General features: G+C 39.7%; 1 protein-coding gene across 2 annotated transcripts in view; it reads right to left on the bottom strand.

The window, feature by feature from the left end:
- The window catches only part of LOC137259758 (uncharacterized), a 44,866-nt gene that overhangs the window by 12,586 nt on the left and 14,223 nt on the right, over window positions 1–18,057 (bottom strand). The window contains exons 4-16 of one of the 2 annotated variants that reach the window (XM_067797361.1): window positions 14,070–14,342; window positions 13,052–13,245; window positions 12,715–12,802; window positions 11,363–11,506; window positions 10,745–10,833; window positions 9,001–9,171; window positions 7,906–8,085; window positions 7,078–7,309; window positions 6,305–6,512; window positions 5,491–5,675; window positions 4,808–4,882; window positions 4,135–4,221; window positions 1,454–1,492 (exon numbers count right to left, since the gene is read on the bottom strand). In XM_067797361.1, coding sequence (XP_067653462.1) covers window positions 1,454–1,492; window positions 4,135–4,221; window positions 4,808–4,882; window positions 5,491–5,675; window positions 6,305–6,512; window positions 7,078–7,309; window positions 7,906–8,085; window positions 9,001–9,171; window positions 10,745–10,833; window positions 11,363–11,506; window positions 12,715–12,802; window positions 13,052–13,245; window positions 14,070–14,342 — 1,965 coding nt within the window. The remainder of the gene's footprint in view (window positions 1–1,453; window positions 1,493–4,134; window positions 4,222–4,807; window positions 4,883–5,490; window positions 5,676–6,304; window positions 6,513–7,077; window positions 7,310–7,905; window positions 8,086–9,000; window positions 9,172–10,744; window positions 10,834–11,362; window positions 11,507–12,714; window positions 12,803–13,051; window positions 13,246–14,069; window positions 14,343–18,057) is intronic. The other variant, XM_067797362.1, reaches the window with a different exon arrangement.

Below are 18,057 nucleotides of genomic sequence, written 5' to 3'. Positions count from 1 at the left end.
GAACAAAGACTCGAACAAAAAGTATAGACATAATGGGAACATTATATATATAAAATCAGTAGATCCATCTAGGATCCTCAATGTGAGGAATTGAAGAAAATACATCTACCCTTGTTACCTGATAACTCTGACTTTAAAAGTTCCAGAGATCAATATGTACTAGTGGGAAATATGAGACTTCATTCATTATAACAGCTAGCAATGCACAGAGGTTTGAGATAGTGGTACAGACAAGTTGGAAGACAAGAGGGGGCAGAACAGAATTTCTCTAGCTGGAGGTTTTACTTAATGACATATCAGTCAGAGCATTGGACAGATAAACAATCATTGTCATCATAGAGGGGATAAAAGCAAATAAGTGCGAGTGGGTTTAGTTTTACTCCACTACTAGCAATATTCTGGGCACACCAGAAATAGGCTTTACACATTGTACCCTTGTGGGGAATCGAACCTGGGTCTTCAGTGTGATGCAGGAATACTTTATCCACATGGCTAGCCCACCGCTTCGAGGGGATAAGAGAATTGTACTGATGTCCTCACACAGTGCATATATTGTCTCTTCCATACCATCAATTATTGTCTAGGCAATTCAACCTCCAAACTTTTTAAAAAAAGGATTTCCATTTCCTAAAAAAGATCACACATAAATAGCTGTTCACTAATACTTTCATCCACCACTACCAAAACAGGACTTTGGAAGAAATGGATATATAAAGTTGACATCTTATGATCATAACAAAACAAAATGTCTGTATAGAGGAATGTGCAAGTCATATACGTTGTAATATAGTGTAACTATGCAGGCACCTCCATTTCTGGATAAATAAATGTCAGTTGTTTCAGAAGCTGTACACGGGATAACTCAGAATAAAACTACTGTTTTAGAAATCTGAGGAAAGACTTTCTACTTTTTCTGGTGGAAAAATTGCCAGAATAGGTCATCATGTGTTTTATTTTGCATTTAGTACATTAAAAAAATGTAGCTTCACGCTTCATCATATTTGGGTAGGAAAATAAAAAAAAGAAATCTTGCTGTTTGAAATGAGCGGTTAACACAATGGAATATTAAAAAAAAAAAATCAAGGTCACTGAAACTGAAATCTTAAGAACTGATGGTTTCTTGACAAGTGGAGATGGACAAGAGCCTCATTGAATACTCACAAAGGGAGACAACTGCTCAACATGCCTCAGTTACTTAAATATATAATATGGCAACGCAACAAGTGAAGTCAAACCAGTGGTTGATACTGTAAGCTTCTTCACAAAGTTAAGGACAAACTAATCACGATAAAGTCAGAAATTCTGGACTCAACTTAGACTACTGGGCATGTGCAGTTGTGTCCCTCAGTGTCACGCACGTACACACACACTAACTACAGGGTGTTAATGAGTAGATATAGACGTGAGCAAGCACGCTAGGCTAGCTTGCCAGTCAATCAGCGCTGGCTCTCACCATAACGTTCATCGTCGTCTTGGTCCTCCAACGCACCCGCTGTTGTGATGAAACACATGACAACGCTCTTTAACAATGGTAGTATCTCCCATATCGTAGTATAAGCCCATGAACCAAAATGAACCACTGTTTATTTCAAGTGACTGCTCCAGATACAAGCCATATAACATATGCAAATGAATCTATATGGATAAATTAAAGGGCTAAATTACATCCAGTCATTCCCACCTAGGTAGAAACTTGGGTAAAAACAAAGTGAAAGAGTATAACATTAATAGTAAATGAGGATATTTTGGCTTAGCCATTTTTAATACTGAAGCACTAAGTCTTGGTCCAAGTTTAACACACTTACAAAAATTAATCATTCTAATTATCTCATTTTCTGGAAAACAATTATGTTCTACAGAAACAAATGTACCCATCTTACCTGTAACACAGTAACCATAAACCCAAAATGGCATCTCTTCACATAACATATGGATGCAAAGTGTTTTCTTCTCTTGCACTATAATCTGTTCCATAGTTTTCTTTGCAATGTAACTAGTAGCTCATATAAAACTTGATCAAGATGCTCTTTGTGAGGTTGTCAATACACCTGTGTACCTTTCAATATATGCATCAATACTCTAACGAGAAATGTTTCTGAAGTTTTGCTATAGCCTAATTCCTACTCAAAGTAACTGAACCTATTCCCTAGCACTTTGCTAGATCTCCAGATATGCTTTTGGCCATGCGAGTATGATACCTGTACTTTTGAAACTAAGTGGGCATTTCTGATTTCAAGAGGGTATCTATATATTTTAGATACCCATCGTTTTAATAAATTTCATGTATTCATTGAGTTGTAAGAAATAACATGTACCTCAGCCTACATCTGTTCTGTCGGAAAACAAGATACCAAGGTGGCAATTCGTGTTAGGTTATCAGTGGAGAATTAACAAACCATGATTGGTATCCTACATTATATTTGTATTTAGTTTTATTCAAGATTCTTTTTATCATGAATTTTTGGAAATGGAAACACTTATCTTTTGATTGGCTTGATACGATACACAGCATGATGTTGAGGCTTTGGGTAAATACACTTGTTATTGACTTACCCTAAACGTAAATATTTAGTGTTTTTCATACGTTGGCATTTATTTTTCCAGCATCATCTTTTCTGGAGCTCTGCATCCAAATTCCTACTCTGTGATAACATTTCCACCTATCACTACAGATAACATTTAATTCAAAACAAGTGAAGCCATGACCATTTTAATTTTGAAAAAGTCAAATTTTAAACACCATGACAGAAAAATCCTATCAAAGATGCATGAGCATCAATACCCTAATCTCAATTAAAAAAAATCCTGTATAAAACTATCAATACATTAAGCACTATATTTTATTTCTGAAAACAACTGACAGAAAGATTCACTAAATGTCATCAGCAACAAATTTAATGCTGAAACACTTTTGAAGCAGTGACCTTGATCATTAAATACCCTTCAATGTAGGTGCTGTCTCCACCATGACAACATACATGGGTTGCTTGGACAAGAGTGAGTGAGTTTAGTTTAGTTTTATGCCACACTCAGCAATATTCCAGCTATATGGCAACAGTCAGCAAATAATCTGCAAAGTCTCCACAAGCCAATCTAGGGATCAACAGCACAAACTTCAATCTATGCAACTGTGATACATGTTTCAATGAATTCAGTGAGTCTGGCCACCATTAGTCACCCCTTATGACAAGCATGGCTTAATGAAGATCAATTCTAACCTGGATCTACACAGGATAGCTTGGACAAGAAGGTTAATGATGGTAGTCAACTTATGCAGTCACTAGAGAGAGTTATGTACTACTAAGAGAGAAATTTGCAGCTATTATGTAGAAATTGTTTCACACCTGCCAGTCCCCTAAAGTGACCTCAATATCCTGGGATGCTAGTGAAACACTATAATGGTAAACATTTTGGCTGATCACCCCTCAAGCATATCCTTATATTTCTGTATTTACTGGAATGAAAAGATGCCGAACATTTCTGAACCTACTAGCCACTTATTAGCATCTTGTCTGAAACATGTTTTACCAGGTATACTACACTCACTCTAAAGGCTGAAGCCTCAAAGAAATATTTAAATCAAAATCTCGTGACAGCAATGTTTCTTTATCAATCAAGGCTAAATAATTAATCTTGCCAGTCTTGATTGAGGAATATTTTCAACCTGTTTACGTTTTTTTATTTTTTTAAAAAAAAATAAACAACAGAAATAGCCCTTCACAAAAAATATGCGAAAGAAACTCAGTATCCTTAAAGTTTCTTTTACAAGGAAGCTTACACATAAGGTAATGTTACAACAAAGGACACTGTCTTGTACATTGTACCTCTCTAATCCCATGTGAAGGTGTGAGCAGACACAGAGCTCTCATGTTTCATGGAAACAATAATTTTATGCATCATGTTCCAAACATTCATTTGTTCAATCCTACCACAGTTTTCAAAATCAGAAAACAAAGGCGGAAAACAAAAGTTTTTCAAAAATTCCAAGAGAAGCCTTAACAGAATTAGTTAAGAATTTTGTTAGAGAGGGCAGACAAGGGTGATCTCCCCTTTCCTGGTCAGAAAGATGAGAGTAACCTCCCTTTGAGAACAAGGCCACTATTCTACAGATGCGGACATTAATACAATACTTACTTGACACAATATTTGGTTTCTTAACTAGGCCAAGAACATCAAGAAGAGAAGCTCCCGGTCTTCTTCTCGGGTCTTGTTCCTCGTCAACTAAACAAAACATTAAAACAAATGCTGAACAAAACAGCAAGTGTGGGCTTATTCAAATCAGTTTTTATGTTTCAGCCAAACTTACATAGATTCTCATCAGCCTTCCTAAGTCAAAGGGAGAGATGACTTTGTTTTGTTTTTCTTTGGTGTATAAAGATCCATAATACTCGATTTGAACGTGTGCCTTATATTAGGGAAATTTTTAGACATTTTGTGAAAAGATTAGGTCCCGGCAGTTGCTCAGTTTTCCTGAACATCTGACCCTCATGGTTTCCACAGAATTTGACATACACAAACTTGAACAGTTTTTTCTTAATAGTATTCAAGGTTCTACAACATCAGTGCTATGGTTCACTTAAGGTGCAGACTGTCATATTAGTAAACAAATGAAAAGCAAGAAACAGATTTAACAAAAATCCCATAATCAAACATGTTCCTGCTTTTAGACAATTTATAGAAGGCACGTTTACATTTTACAACAAAAAAAATTATTGCTATTTTTCACTTCATGCAAAACTTGCCTAATTTCAAAACTCAAGTGGATGTTCCCAGCCACTTTTATAACAAAGAGGTGAACATATTTTACCTCTGTCCTCTTTGGGTGGTAATATGGGTTTCTCCTTGTAGCATGATCGCTTGGTGCAAAATACAAGATGATTGGCTGAAATGAACAACAGGACACAATGATAACCATAAGTAGGGCATACTAATGCAACAGAAGTCAGGTAGGGTCCAACCTAGCACTGAAAGATAAATGCATTTGGGCATTCTCAGAACTATCGCGATGGTACATCAGACATCATTAGCTTGTTGAAATGTACAGAACTTAAGTTGCTTGGTTGTTTAATGCTGACTCAGCAATAAATCCAGCTACATGATGGAGGTAAGTAAAAAAATCTACTCTGGACCAGATAATCCAATGATCAACAGCATGAGCATCGATCTATGCAACTGGGATATGATGACATGTCAATGAAGTCAGCTAGTCTGACCACCTGATAACGTTAGTCGCATCTTTCGACAAGCATGGGTTGTTGAAAACCAACTCCAACCCAGATAATCCCAGGTCTAGGACATCAGAGGATGCACCAGTATGTATCAGAGTTTTCACATTAGACAGCTGAGAGGTAAATCACAAGAAAGTTTACATTTAGTTACTGGAGAGGGTTCATCATTAGCTAGCTGGGACATACATGAAATCACACAGAAAGTTCACAGCTAGTTAAAGGTTAGACAAGACTACTGGTAAGGCAGGTGTTATACGCTGACCTATTGTATTCCCATAACGACTGCCAAAGCCACATAGACAGTACATGGGTGCAGGTAGTGAGCGCTCCCAGGGTATGTTGAGGCTGAGGCTGGTGATCTGGCCGGAGTGGAATCCCATCATATGGTTGGCATAGGCGAAGCTGCAGCTGGTGGCAAACCGACACATGGAACACTGGATGTACTTCCTGCAAGGAGCAAACAGAACATGTTAGCTGTTAGTCTCATCACAACATCACAACCTGGACACTCAACACTGTCGTCTCATCTTATTGCTTTTTCTATTCAAACACCACAAAAAAATACCCGATGTACTCCGTTGTTCTCACTCTCCTTGTGTTGAAAAAGAGATGAGTGAGTTTTGTTTTATGCCGATTTTAGCAATATTCCAGCAACATCACAGCAGGGGATGCCAGAAAATGGGTTTCACACATTGTACCCATGTGGAGAATTGAAGTCTTCCATGTGACAGGCGAGCACCTTAACCAATAGCCTACCCACCCCGCAAAAGAGATGAGGAGACAGTGGTTTAGTTTCCCTGCAAATCTGACACACATGGTTTATACAGTCACAGCTAATATGTATCACAGCGAGAATATTCAGCATGGTCAATGGTTGAGTAAGAGAGTTACACAACATAAGAAACTTCACATTGAACTTCAGATGAAGAATCTTCTGCTTAGTTGACACAAAACTTGAGTTTGAACCTCTGTTTGTTCAAATGTCACTACAAGTGTGTATTACTGCATGAACACGTTTAAGACTGTAAATTTGTCAATGAAAACAAATCAACCTTCATCACATTCCCTGAACGTACTTATAGTGGTCTGTAGTAGCCATGATCATCTTGCATTCAAAACAGCGGAGTTCCTGCACGGCTCGTGGGTAGCGCAAGCCTCGATGCTCTGACACCTTGGACACGGCAGGGGCATTGAGGGACTTCACGCCAAGCTGCTTGGGCTGCAGACCAGACTCCGGTACGCGTATCATTACTTGGTCAGGCGTGGTGTACTTGGCATTCATACCTGTCACAAAACGGGGGTTGTTCAAACAGCTGTTGGCAATACCCTGGCAATAACCTGGCAATACCCCGGCCATACCCCGGCAATACCCCGGCAATACCCTGGTAATACCCTGGTAATACTTGAGTGGTACAATAACTACATTCAGACAATTTCACAATACCCCTGGCATCTTTTCCGCAACACTACAACTCTTTGAGTGCCATAAGAAGTCGGAAATTAATGAGGAGAGTTCTATGGACGTACAAATCTAGTCATTACTTGCTTGATAATGATCTTGATAAGAAAATTCGGTCACATTAATAACTGGATATCCATTCAATTCTCTTCATTGTTCAATACTCGACCTATCTAACAGGCACATTTCTGCAAAATCACTGTATTCCAATACTATCTTTCCTCTATATTGAAACAATGTAAGAACTTGTTTCACATTTACACAAACATCTTGATATATTTCAATACTGTTGTTATGTTGTAAACATTGTGATAGTAAGAGGTATATTTTTATGACTTGTAACCACTGACAAATCAGAATGGATTATTTGAAAAGAGGAGGAATAACTACCTATAACTCCCTTCTGATTTGGCATATGGTCTTTCTTTCGATGAGCCTTCACATCCTGTGCATTGAAGAAAGTGAGCTTGCACAGTTGACACTTTTTGGCGTTAGTCTTAGACTGGTGTCGGAGTAGATGGTGGTAGTAGTTCTGGGTCTGCCCCCAGCCCTGCGAGACGAACTTCACGTGGAACACCTTGAGGCAGTACAGGCACAGCAGGCACTCAGAGTTCTCATGCTTCTGTAACGCACAATTGTTACCATGGTTACATTAATCCACTCCCAATGTCAGTGAGTGAGTGAGTTTAGTTTTACACCGTACTCGACAACATACCAGCTAATGAGCTATATGGTGGCAATATGTAAGTACTTGAGTGTGGACCAGAAAATCCAGTGGTTAACAGCATGAGCATCAATTGACACAGCTGGAAACTGAGGACATCCGATCCTGTTAGTTGTAACCTACCCCAATGTCTACTTCGATGCTTTTTTTAAAAATTCAATTACAAAAATAGGGAAAACATAAACTAAAAATATTCTTCGAATCATTTGTTTCTGTATGGTTATTTAAATAGGTGAGTGAGTGAGTGAGAGATGCTACTTTTACACCACCTTCAACTATATTCCAGTAGTATCACTGCTGGGACACAATAAATAGGCTGGAATGTCTCGTCCAGACTTGATTATTCACAGACTAACGTCAAAAAGCTGGAATACTGCTGGAAGTGGTGTTTTAAAAAACACAAAATGAATGAGAGTAACCCTAATATTCAAATTTCCTTTCCAGTTATTTTAGTGGCGACTGATTGACCTGGACCAAGGGCAATAATGACTAACCTTCTTGAAGTGGTCGACGACATCGCTATACATAGAGGAGCGGAAATGACACAGCTGACAGATGTACGGCATTTCACACGCATTGTGGTTCTGTCTCATGTGACTTGTCAAGCTCTGCCGGCTCTCATGGTCCTTCTCACAGATCCGGCACAGGAGGACGTTTGTGTTATTCATGTGCACCTGAATACAAACAGCAGGAATGTATTATACTTAACAGTCTGTTGGGTATGTTCTACGTCAGCTAAAACTTTCAGTTTTACGCTGCTTTTAGCAATATTCCAGAAATATCACAGTGGGTAAAAACTTTCAGGAAATCACGAGTAAAAGACAAACTGCTTATGGTGAGTTAGTTCTCGCGGTACGTCTCACAGACCTGGCACAGTGGAGTGAGTGAGTAATTTAAGTTTTACACCACACTCAGCAATATTCCAGCTATATGGTGGTAGTCCATAAATAATTGGACCAGACAATCCAGTGGTCAACAACATGAGCATCAATCTACGCAACTGGGATACGAGGTCAACCAAGTCAGTAAGCAGTCTGACCACCCGCTTCTGTCAGTCGCCTCTTACGACAAGCATGGATTACTGAACACATTTCTAACACGATATCTTCACAGGTCTGGCAGAGTGGAACACCTCTGTTATTTATGTGCACAATGGAATGGTGAGACCTATCTGCAGGATCACTAAATGTTTGATGAAGTTATTCTTATGTGAAACTGCTTGTGGCGAGTTACCTTCTCTATGTATGTCTTAATCTCAAATGGTGTCTCGAACTGCTTGTAGCAGTGTTTATACTGAATTAGTTACATTCTCAATGTGCGCCTGCATCTAAAATGGCGTGTCAAAGTGCTTGTAGCATTGACTGAGTTTCCATTTTAATGTGTGTCTGCATCTCAAATGGCATGTTAAATGGTGTGTAGAACTGCTTGCAGCAATGTTTATACTGAGTTAGCTTCTCAGTGTGCGTCTGCATCTCAAATGGCATGTAGAACTGCTTTCAGCAGTTTTTGTACTGAGTTAGCTTCTAAATGAGCGTCTGCATCTCAAATGGCATGTAGAATTGCTTTTAGCAGTTTTTATACTGAGTTACCTTTTCAATGTGCGTCTGCATCTCAAATGGTGTGTCGAACTGCTTGTAGCAGTGTTTACACTGTGTGAGGTCACTGAGGTCAAGGTTTTGCTGCTTCTCGCTGTCAATGTGACCCTGCATGTGCATCATTGTCTTCACATTGTTGTAAAGCATCTTGGAGCAGTACCAGCACTGTAACAGTCAAACAAACCAGGAATCAGAGGCTGTACAAACTTGATCCAACCAAACATACAAAGTTCATCAGAGTCAAAATTGTATATTTTACCGTCCTCCCCAAAAGTGTCTTTGCTACTGTGATAGGAAAATCTGAATGAAAAACTAAAGTACAAAAATAAATGACATCTTGACATATGGTATTGATGCTTGATTGATGGTATTGATGCTTGATTGATGGTATTGATGCTTGATTGATGGTATTGATGCTTGATTGATGGTATTGATGCTTGATTGATGGTATTGATGCTTGATTGATGGTATTGATGCTTGATTGATGGTATTGATGCTTGATTGATGGTACTGATGCTTGATTGATGGTACTGATGCTTGATTGATGGTACTGATGCTTGATTGATGGTACTGATGCTTGATTGATGGTACTGATGCTTGATTGATGGTACTGATGCTTGATTGATTGATGGTACTGACGATCTTCAGCAAAATGCTTGTGTCAAAAATGCAATTGGACTGGAATGTATTCAGCCCCTTATCCCCAAATAATCATGTATTTTTCACTTTTGATTCATCAAGGAGATAAACCCTACTATATTCTGAAATTTGATGTTGTCCAACTTAAGAATAGATGCCACTTGTTTAAATTTAAAACTGAGCACATTTGCTCAAGCCCTTTAAGATACAAAGGAATACAGATTTCACTTTCGTTTGGTAATGAAATAACATGTACAGTCGAACCCCACTTATCTGGACATTTTGGTTTCACTCAACAGTCAATATTAATAACAGTGAATCATCATAACATATAAGTGTACCGATAATACATGGAAGGCGGAACGTAGCTTACTGTAGTTGTCTCGGACGTAATCGTGTAGCGTATGGAGCTTCACATGGTAAGTTGGATGAAAAACATAAATCGATGACAAAAAGTTTCTATTTTGCCAACTGCATGTTCTTTTTTTAATTTTAAATGCCCTAAAAACATATGACATCGTGTCAAACTTATGCTGTCTGCAGCAAAAAAACTTCTGGACGGGATCACATGACTAAGATCATGTGGCAGGCTATTTTTAGATAAATAGCAGGGGTCGAATCATAAGTGTTACATACAGAACAATTACAGTGTAGTTTCCCTTAATCCTGCTTAACATGTGTTTTCGTTACTGATGACATGTTCTCACACATGCCAAATCCTAATGAACAACCCAAGTGACACACGCCACTAGTGTTTTGATCAACTCACACCAAACGCCTTCCTATAGATTAAGAATAAAATCACATAGTTGTGCGGTAAATGGTATTGACGTGACACATACACATGCACGTTGCACAGATCTCTCCGTCTGGATAATTGGGTCATTTTCCAATGGAAATCTATGGGAATGGTTTGAAAATTTGCCATCCGGGTCTGGTAGCGCGGGGTCCGGTTAACCGAGTACAATTAATGAACGTAAGTTTCGTTTCACATAAAAATCGTCCGGAAGGCGGGGTTTCCAGATATGTGGGGTCCGGGTAAACGGGGTTCGACTGTATATGATGAAAGTGGTTGTCTGTGTATTGTGTTTGCCAGTACCTTAAATCTGTGTTCCCCTTTCTCCTCTTGGTATGTGGGGTCGCCCTCCTTCTTGCCATAGTAATACTCGTCTAAGGGCACAAGAGTTCCTGCAAACCAACATCAGCATCAGTGACACCAAACTCCTACAAAAACGTTGGTGACATGCAACACCAACAGCATTTACACTGCTGTAGCACCTAGAACAGGCCATATTGATAGTGTCATTACAGCCACACTTCTGAATGAAGAGCCAATGCTTAATCCTTTAACATCTCAGAATCGTTCAACATTTCTGTGTGAATCTGAGACAACAGGAATTGAAGGATTTCCTGAGAAATATCAAAATGTATGCATTCAGGTGTGAGTAAAAATTGAGCAAATAACACAATTCTCTCACTTGAAAGAAGTCAACATCAGCAATCATTCTCTCAGTAAATGAAATTTGGTAAACATGATTACACTATTAATTAACACAGATCATTGTTTTCAACTAAAATGACAGACCATGAATGTCTGGAATTTTCTCCCTAAGAACTGATACTGTTTCCAAGTTAATACAAAGTTTAATGCAGGGAGTACATTAATCTGCCTCCATGTCTCAACAATGTATCTAGTCATGATGATGTGAAGTGTTACCGATGTCGTCAGCCTCCAGCCGGCGGGGCTTCTTCTTGGGGGGATTGACATACTGGGGATACTGCAGGGGACGCTTGCCTTGTATGTTTGACACCTGAAGACCCTGGGGCGGGAACTGGCCTTGCGGGTAGTTCTGGAAGGAATCTGACACAGACAAAGGTGAGTCGAAGGTTGAAATGACTTGCTCCAGCAACAGTTCAAGCAGATATATTATCCATGTCAGAAAAAGTCGACAAAAAAGCTACCAATAATGAAAGCAAACTTTCTTTAAGAACAAACTATTTCTTCATTAGTCCCTAAAGAAGTATCTGTAATTCTTCTTTCATTACATCAGTTGACTGAAATGTCACAGAAGTCAGCAGCTTCATTTGCACTGCAAGATATGGATTAGGTCAAATTATGTTTCTAGAAGTAGGACATGCATTACGGCTGCCAAGACCATAGTTAATTTCAATGCTAAGTCATGTCTTTGCTGAATGAAAGACCAATACAACAGCTCCGTAATAATTCCAAAAATTAGAATTAACTCTAGCCTCAAACCAAGGAGACTAAATAAATAATTCAGTTTCTAAAGATAACACCAAATTGCTCACAGTGCCATAATGCCCTAACATACCACCACGACTCTCCAGCGAGAAACACCTATGATGTCATAACGTCATAGCCAGGAAACACCATTGTGATGTCATAAATGACACCACCACTGAGATCTTTCCCTATATAAAGCACACACACAGTATCTTTGTCTGTTGAACAGTCTGTACGAAATGCGTCACTAAGGTACACTCAACGCCAATCTGTGTCTTGTGTAGCTCTTGTCATTGTCGAATACACCAGCTCAGTTACAGTGCTGACAGCAATACTTATTGTATTTTTCAAGTTGGTTTCTTCGAGGATACCTTCGCTCCCCCCCTCCCCATGTCAGACATGCAGAAATTTTGATCCCTCTCCAGCCACCCAGGTGACAACTACCAACATTGGCCCCCTTCACCCCTCCCAGGTCAGACATGCAGAAACCTTGATCCCTCTCCACCCACTCAGGTGACAACTAACAACATTGGCCCCCTTCACCCCACCGAGGCCAGACATGCAGGAACTCTCTTTTCTCCTCCCCTACCCAGGTGAGACAACTAAAAACCTAGCCTCCCCTACCCCCCTGCCCCGGTCAGACACGCAGGAACCTTTTTCTCCCCTCCTCCCCCATACCAAGATGAGACAATTACAAACCTTTCCCCACCTCACCCCACACAAGTCAGACGAAACTGAATTGTATCCCACCTACCTAATCCTGGTTAGACATTTTACAGCCTTGTATCCCCCCCATCCCCTTACTCCAGTGAACTGTGAAGTACCTGCTCTCTTTGGCATGAATGGACTCTTCTGTATGTTGACTGCCTGGTTGCGGGGCTGTATCTGGCTGTTGCCCACATTCTGTTGTGGCTGGAACAAGACGCACACAACATACAAAACCATCCAGTCTAAAAACACTTTAATTTCTATTTTCTAAGTCATAGAACACCATAAACAAATCACTCACTAAGAAATGAAGTCAGGCTACTTCTACCCCTTTTCATTTGTTCAAGAAAAAATAAAAAATGCTGGATATGTAAAATCATCAAAAGAAATGATTTCACCATCGTCATCAAAATAGCTGGAATATTGCTGGGTGTGGCATGAAAGTAATCTCACCATGACCTGCATCAAAGGGCGGATAACCCACTGGTTGCCAGTGCTGGTGGGAGTCTGTCCTGGGACGTTGACAAACTTGTACACCTGTTGAGGGGTCGGGTTGAGGAGACGTGCTGCTGTGGAGACTGCTGGCTGGGCTGCAGCCATCTGCTTGGGGGGACTCTCTCCAACTATAACTACATCGGCTTGTGAGTCTGTTATGTGATCACAACACATACAGTGAACGCTATTGTCACTTACACTGTGCATTGAATGAATGAATGAATGAATGAATGAATGAATGAATGAATGAATGAATGAATGAATGAATGAACTTACTCTCACTGTATGTAAATAACTTATAATTGAACACTTTAGTCAGTGACACTGAACTCTCTTGTCATTCATAGTGAATTCTCGTCGCTATTACTGAACTGTTTGGTCACTTGTACTGATTTCACTAGTCACTAATACTGAACCCTCTGTTTACTTATACTGAACCATCTGTTTAGTTACACTGAACCATCTAATCACCAGTACTGAACTCCCTAGTCACTTACACTAAACTCTCTGGTCACCACTACTGAACTCTCTAGTCACTTACACTGAACTCTCTGGTCACCACTACTGAACTCCCTAGTCACTTACACTGAACTCTCTGGTCACCACTACTGAACTCTCTAGTCACTTACACTGAACTCTCTGGTCACCACTACTGAACTCTCTAGTTACTGATACTGAACTATCCAGTCACTTGTATTCAAATTTCTATAGTCACTTGTTCATAACTATCTAGTCACTTGTACTCAACTCTCTAGTCACATGTTCTGAACTCTCTAGTCACTTCTACTTTTTCTCCTATAGTCACCTTCTGTTTAGCTTACACTTTATACACTAATCTCTTATGCTTAACTCCCTAGGTAACTTGTACTTAACACTCAAGTCATACTTACAACCTCTGCACTTATACTTAATGCTGTTCTCATTGATACTAAATGATAGGGGTAGGGAACCCCACACGTGTCCACGGCCCACTCACTTGCACTACTAGGCAACACAGCATTCTGCTGTGGTGCTGCTGCAATCTGTTGATGCTGCAGCTTCTGTTGTCGTAGCTGTTGCTGCTCCAGACGCATCTGCTCATCCTTCGCAGCCTTGATCTTTCTCCTGGCCTCCTTGTACTCCTCAACCTCGCGTTTGAAGGCCTCGATCTGGGCTGGGAGCAGTTCTTCCTCCTGACACTCCATCATCAGCTCCACTGTGTCGCTGTACTGACGGCGCAGACCGTACGACGTTGGCCGACCCTTCATCTCTGAAACACCAGATACACGGTTAAACTGACCAGCTTCCCCATCATCATTTCCGCACACTTTGCAGACTTCCTTGTCACTATATAACACGATCTCTATTCACAAAAAAAATAAGGAAGAGTCTCCAAGCAGACTCTTTATTCACAAGAGAACAGAATCAATTTCTAAAGAGGTATTCACTATATTTCAGGGGCAGTACCCATCACCCGTCACAATCCAGGTCAGTAGTTGGTCGTCAGCAACCCATTCTACTGGTAATAGGAGACTTACAGTATCGGTAACAAGCCAAAGGCTTCTAAATCTATCTCAGAGTGATAGACAATAACCATTTCATTAAACCACTTTACTGTCAGGAATGATTTTCACTGATGATATTTGAGGGTGTAAACAAAGTGGAAAATGGTCCTGCCAAGTGAAAAGAACTTCATGTTTTATTTATAACAAGAAGTTAACTTGGGAATTTTAGATTTATTATGAACTATCCAACAGCCAACAAAGAGTTACATAACCTACCTGCTCCTATCATACAACACTTTGTCCTTGGGACCGAAAGAATGAAAATACAGAATAGAATATACAATAATGTACCATCAGCAGGCTACTATACATCCAAATGTCAAACCTGTGATCAAATAACATATGAATCTACAGGCACTGTAGCTCATCTCGATACACAGACAAAAGTTTTAAACGTCAATAAAAAACACAAACTTCCGCACTAATATAAAAATATTTTCAGCAAAAAAAGTGAAATTAACACAAACACTAACGATTTGAGCAAAACACAAAGTATACCTTTTGGGGAAGTCACATCAAAATCCAACCTTCCTCTTTCCTCTTTCAGAACAAGTAAATTAACTACCACCTCAGTGTATCTAGACACGTGACACCATAGACATAGTACAGTCACAATATGACCTGTAACTCGACACCTGATACCATGAACACAGTACAGTCACAATATGACCTCTAACTCGACACCATGAACACAGTACAGACACAATATGATCTGTAACTCGACATCTGACACCATGAACACAGTACAGACACAATATGATCTGCATCTTGACATCATGGACACAGTACAGTCACAATATGACCTGATTCTTGAGACCCGAAACCATGGACACAGTACAGTGACAATATGATCTGTATCACGATACCTGACACCATGGACACAGTACAGTCACAATATGACCTGCCAATGTCATTAGAGAAGGACTCAACAAGGAGAACCTGTTCTTTCAAATTGGTATCTCCTTTGGCAAGGAGCTTGATGTCATCCATGTAGAGGATATGAGTAAGAGGTGTTGGGGATCTGTGCTGAGGAGGTTTGGAATGGTAGCTCTCCTTCCTACTGAGCAAAAAACTAAAAGCAGTTGATGACAAAGACAAAAAAGCAAAGGACTAAAGGAGTCCCCTGAAACATTTCCCTTCTGACTGGAATAGATTCCAAAGTCTGCACCTGCCCTTGCAAGTACATCTCAAGTTGAGTCGACCAGCAACTCATTAAAGACTTGAGTAAATCAAATAGTCGCTCAGGGAGGTCAATACACTGAAGAGACTTCAGAACCATTTGTGAGGGACAGTCATATGCCTTTTTGTAGTCAATCCAGCACACGAAGAGGTTGCGGTGATATGTTTTAGCCTCTTCCAAAATCATTTTCTGTACAAGAAGTTGATCCTTGCACCCCCAACATCCCTTTCTCACCCCCTTCTGCTCTACGTAAATTATGTCATTTGACGAGCAGTAAGATGACATGAGGTTTGAGGTAGTACTGTGATGGGTGTACTACGAAGGATGTACTGTGGTAGTACACCCATCACAGTACATCCTTTACAGTACACCCATCACAGTACATCCTTTATAGTACATCGATCATAGTACATCCTTTATAGTAGACCCATTACAGTAATGCTTGGTAGTACACCCATCACAGTACATACTTTACAGTACACCCATTACAGTATATCTTTCATAGTACACCCATCACAGTACATCCTTTGAGGTACACCCATCACAGTACATCCTTTCCAGTACACCCATCACAGTACATCCTTTATAGTACACCCATCACAGTACACCCTTTATAGTACACCCATTACAGTACATCCTTTATAGTACACCCATCACAGTACACCCTTTGTAGTACACCCATCACAGTACATCCTTTACAGTACACCCATCACAGTACATCCTTTATAGTACATCGATCATAGTACATCCTTTATAGTAGACCCATTACAGTAATGCTTGGTAGTACACCCATCACAGTACACCCTTTGTAGTACACCCATCACAGTACATCCTTTATAGTACATCCATCACAGTACATCCTTTACAGTACACCCATCACAGTACATCCTTTATAGTACATCAATCACAGTACATCCTTTACAGTACACCCATCACAGTACATCCTTAAGTACACCCATCACAGTACACCCTTCACAGTACACCCATTACAGTACACCCATCACAGTACACCCTTTATAGTACACCCATCACAGTATATCTTTTACAGTACACCCATCACAGTACATCCTTTACAGTACATCCATCACATTACATCCTTTACAGTACACCCATCACAGTACATCCATCACAGTACATCCTTTACAGTACACCCATCACAGTACATCCTTTACAGTACACCCATCACAGTACATCCTTTATAGTACACCCTTTATAATACACCCATTACAGTACATCCTTTATAGTACACCCTTTGCAGTACACCTATAACAGTACATCCTTCATATTATACACCCAACGTATTGCACCCATGAAAGTAGTTCCTTTAGATCATGGTGCTTAGAGCAGGTTGTGCCCTTAACATCACAACACTTTCTCAATATTATTTTGAATTTAGAAATTGCCAAGTATGTTCAATTTTTATGAAGTGCTTGAAATAGTCCTTACAAAAGGCTTTTGTAGTAGTACCAAGAATTAATGAGCTTCAATGCTGACTGGATGGTTTGAAAGGTCACCTAATACAACCTGCAAACAGAATATCTTCAGACCTTCACACAAAGTTGCATCATGTTGGCACAGAACATGTTTTAAATGTGAGTGTAAAATATATGCAATTATGATGATGACGTGCGCATATTTCCAATACCCCCTGTCCCTGAAATTTGATAAACAATGTTGAGAAGACAACACCAAACAGACATCAGATCAGTGAGATGAGGGATTGGTTAATGTGTTAAAGTAGTGAACAACAAAAGTTGATAAACCATGGAAGAGAACAGTGCATTAATGGACATTAGTACAACAGAAACAGAAGACTGATCCCCAAAACAAGTCAGCCGAATTCCTACCTTTTGATTTTGGAAGTCTAACTCTCAAACCACTCGGCATTATTGAAAGCTGTCTATAGTATGACACAGCGTGTTCAAATAGACTGGTTTAACTAGTATATGGGTATAGACTGTGATGGCTGAGTCAAGTATTAGGCTGACTGACTGGGCAAGTCAGGGAAGAACTTGTCTGTGTGTGGACGTGTTCTGTGACTGGGCAGGTGCCTGTTCACAAATTGTCAGGCTTATTCCTGACACAATTCTGATGCAAAACTGGAACAACCAAACAAGAAAACTATTATAGGATCTGACATTATCAAGGCATTTTTCATGGCATTACTGAGACATTATCATGGCATTATTGATAAATTATCATCACATTATCAAGATGTTATCATGTCATGAAGACACTAT

This window comes from Haliotis asinina, chromosome 13, assembly GCF_037392515.1.
Source record: "Haliotis asinina isolate JCU_RB_2024 chromosome 13, JCU_Hal_asi_v2, whole genome shotgun sequence".
Taxonomy (NCBI): Eukaryota; Metazoa; Mollusca; class Gastropoda; order Lepetellida; family Haliotidae; genus Haliotis; species Haliotis asinina.
The sequence above is the reverse complement of the archived record's forward strand: the minus strand, read 5'-3'. Positions and strand labels throughout refer to the sequence as shown.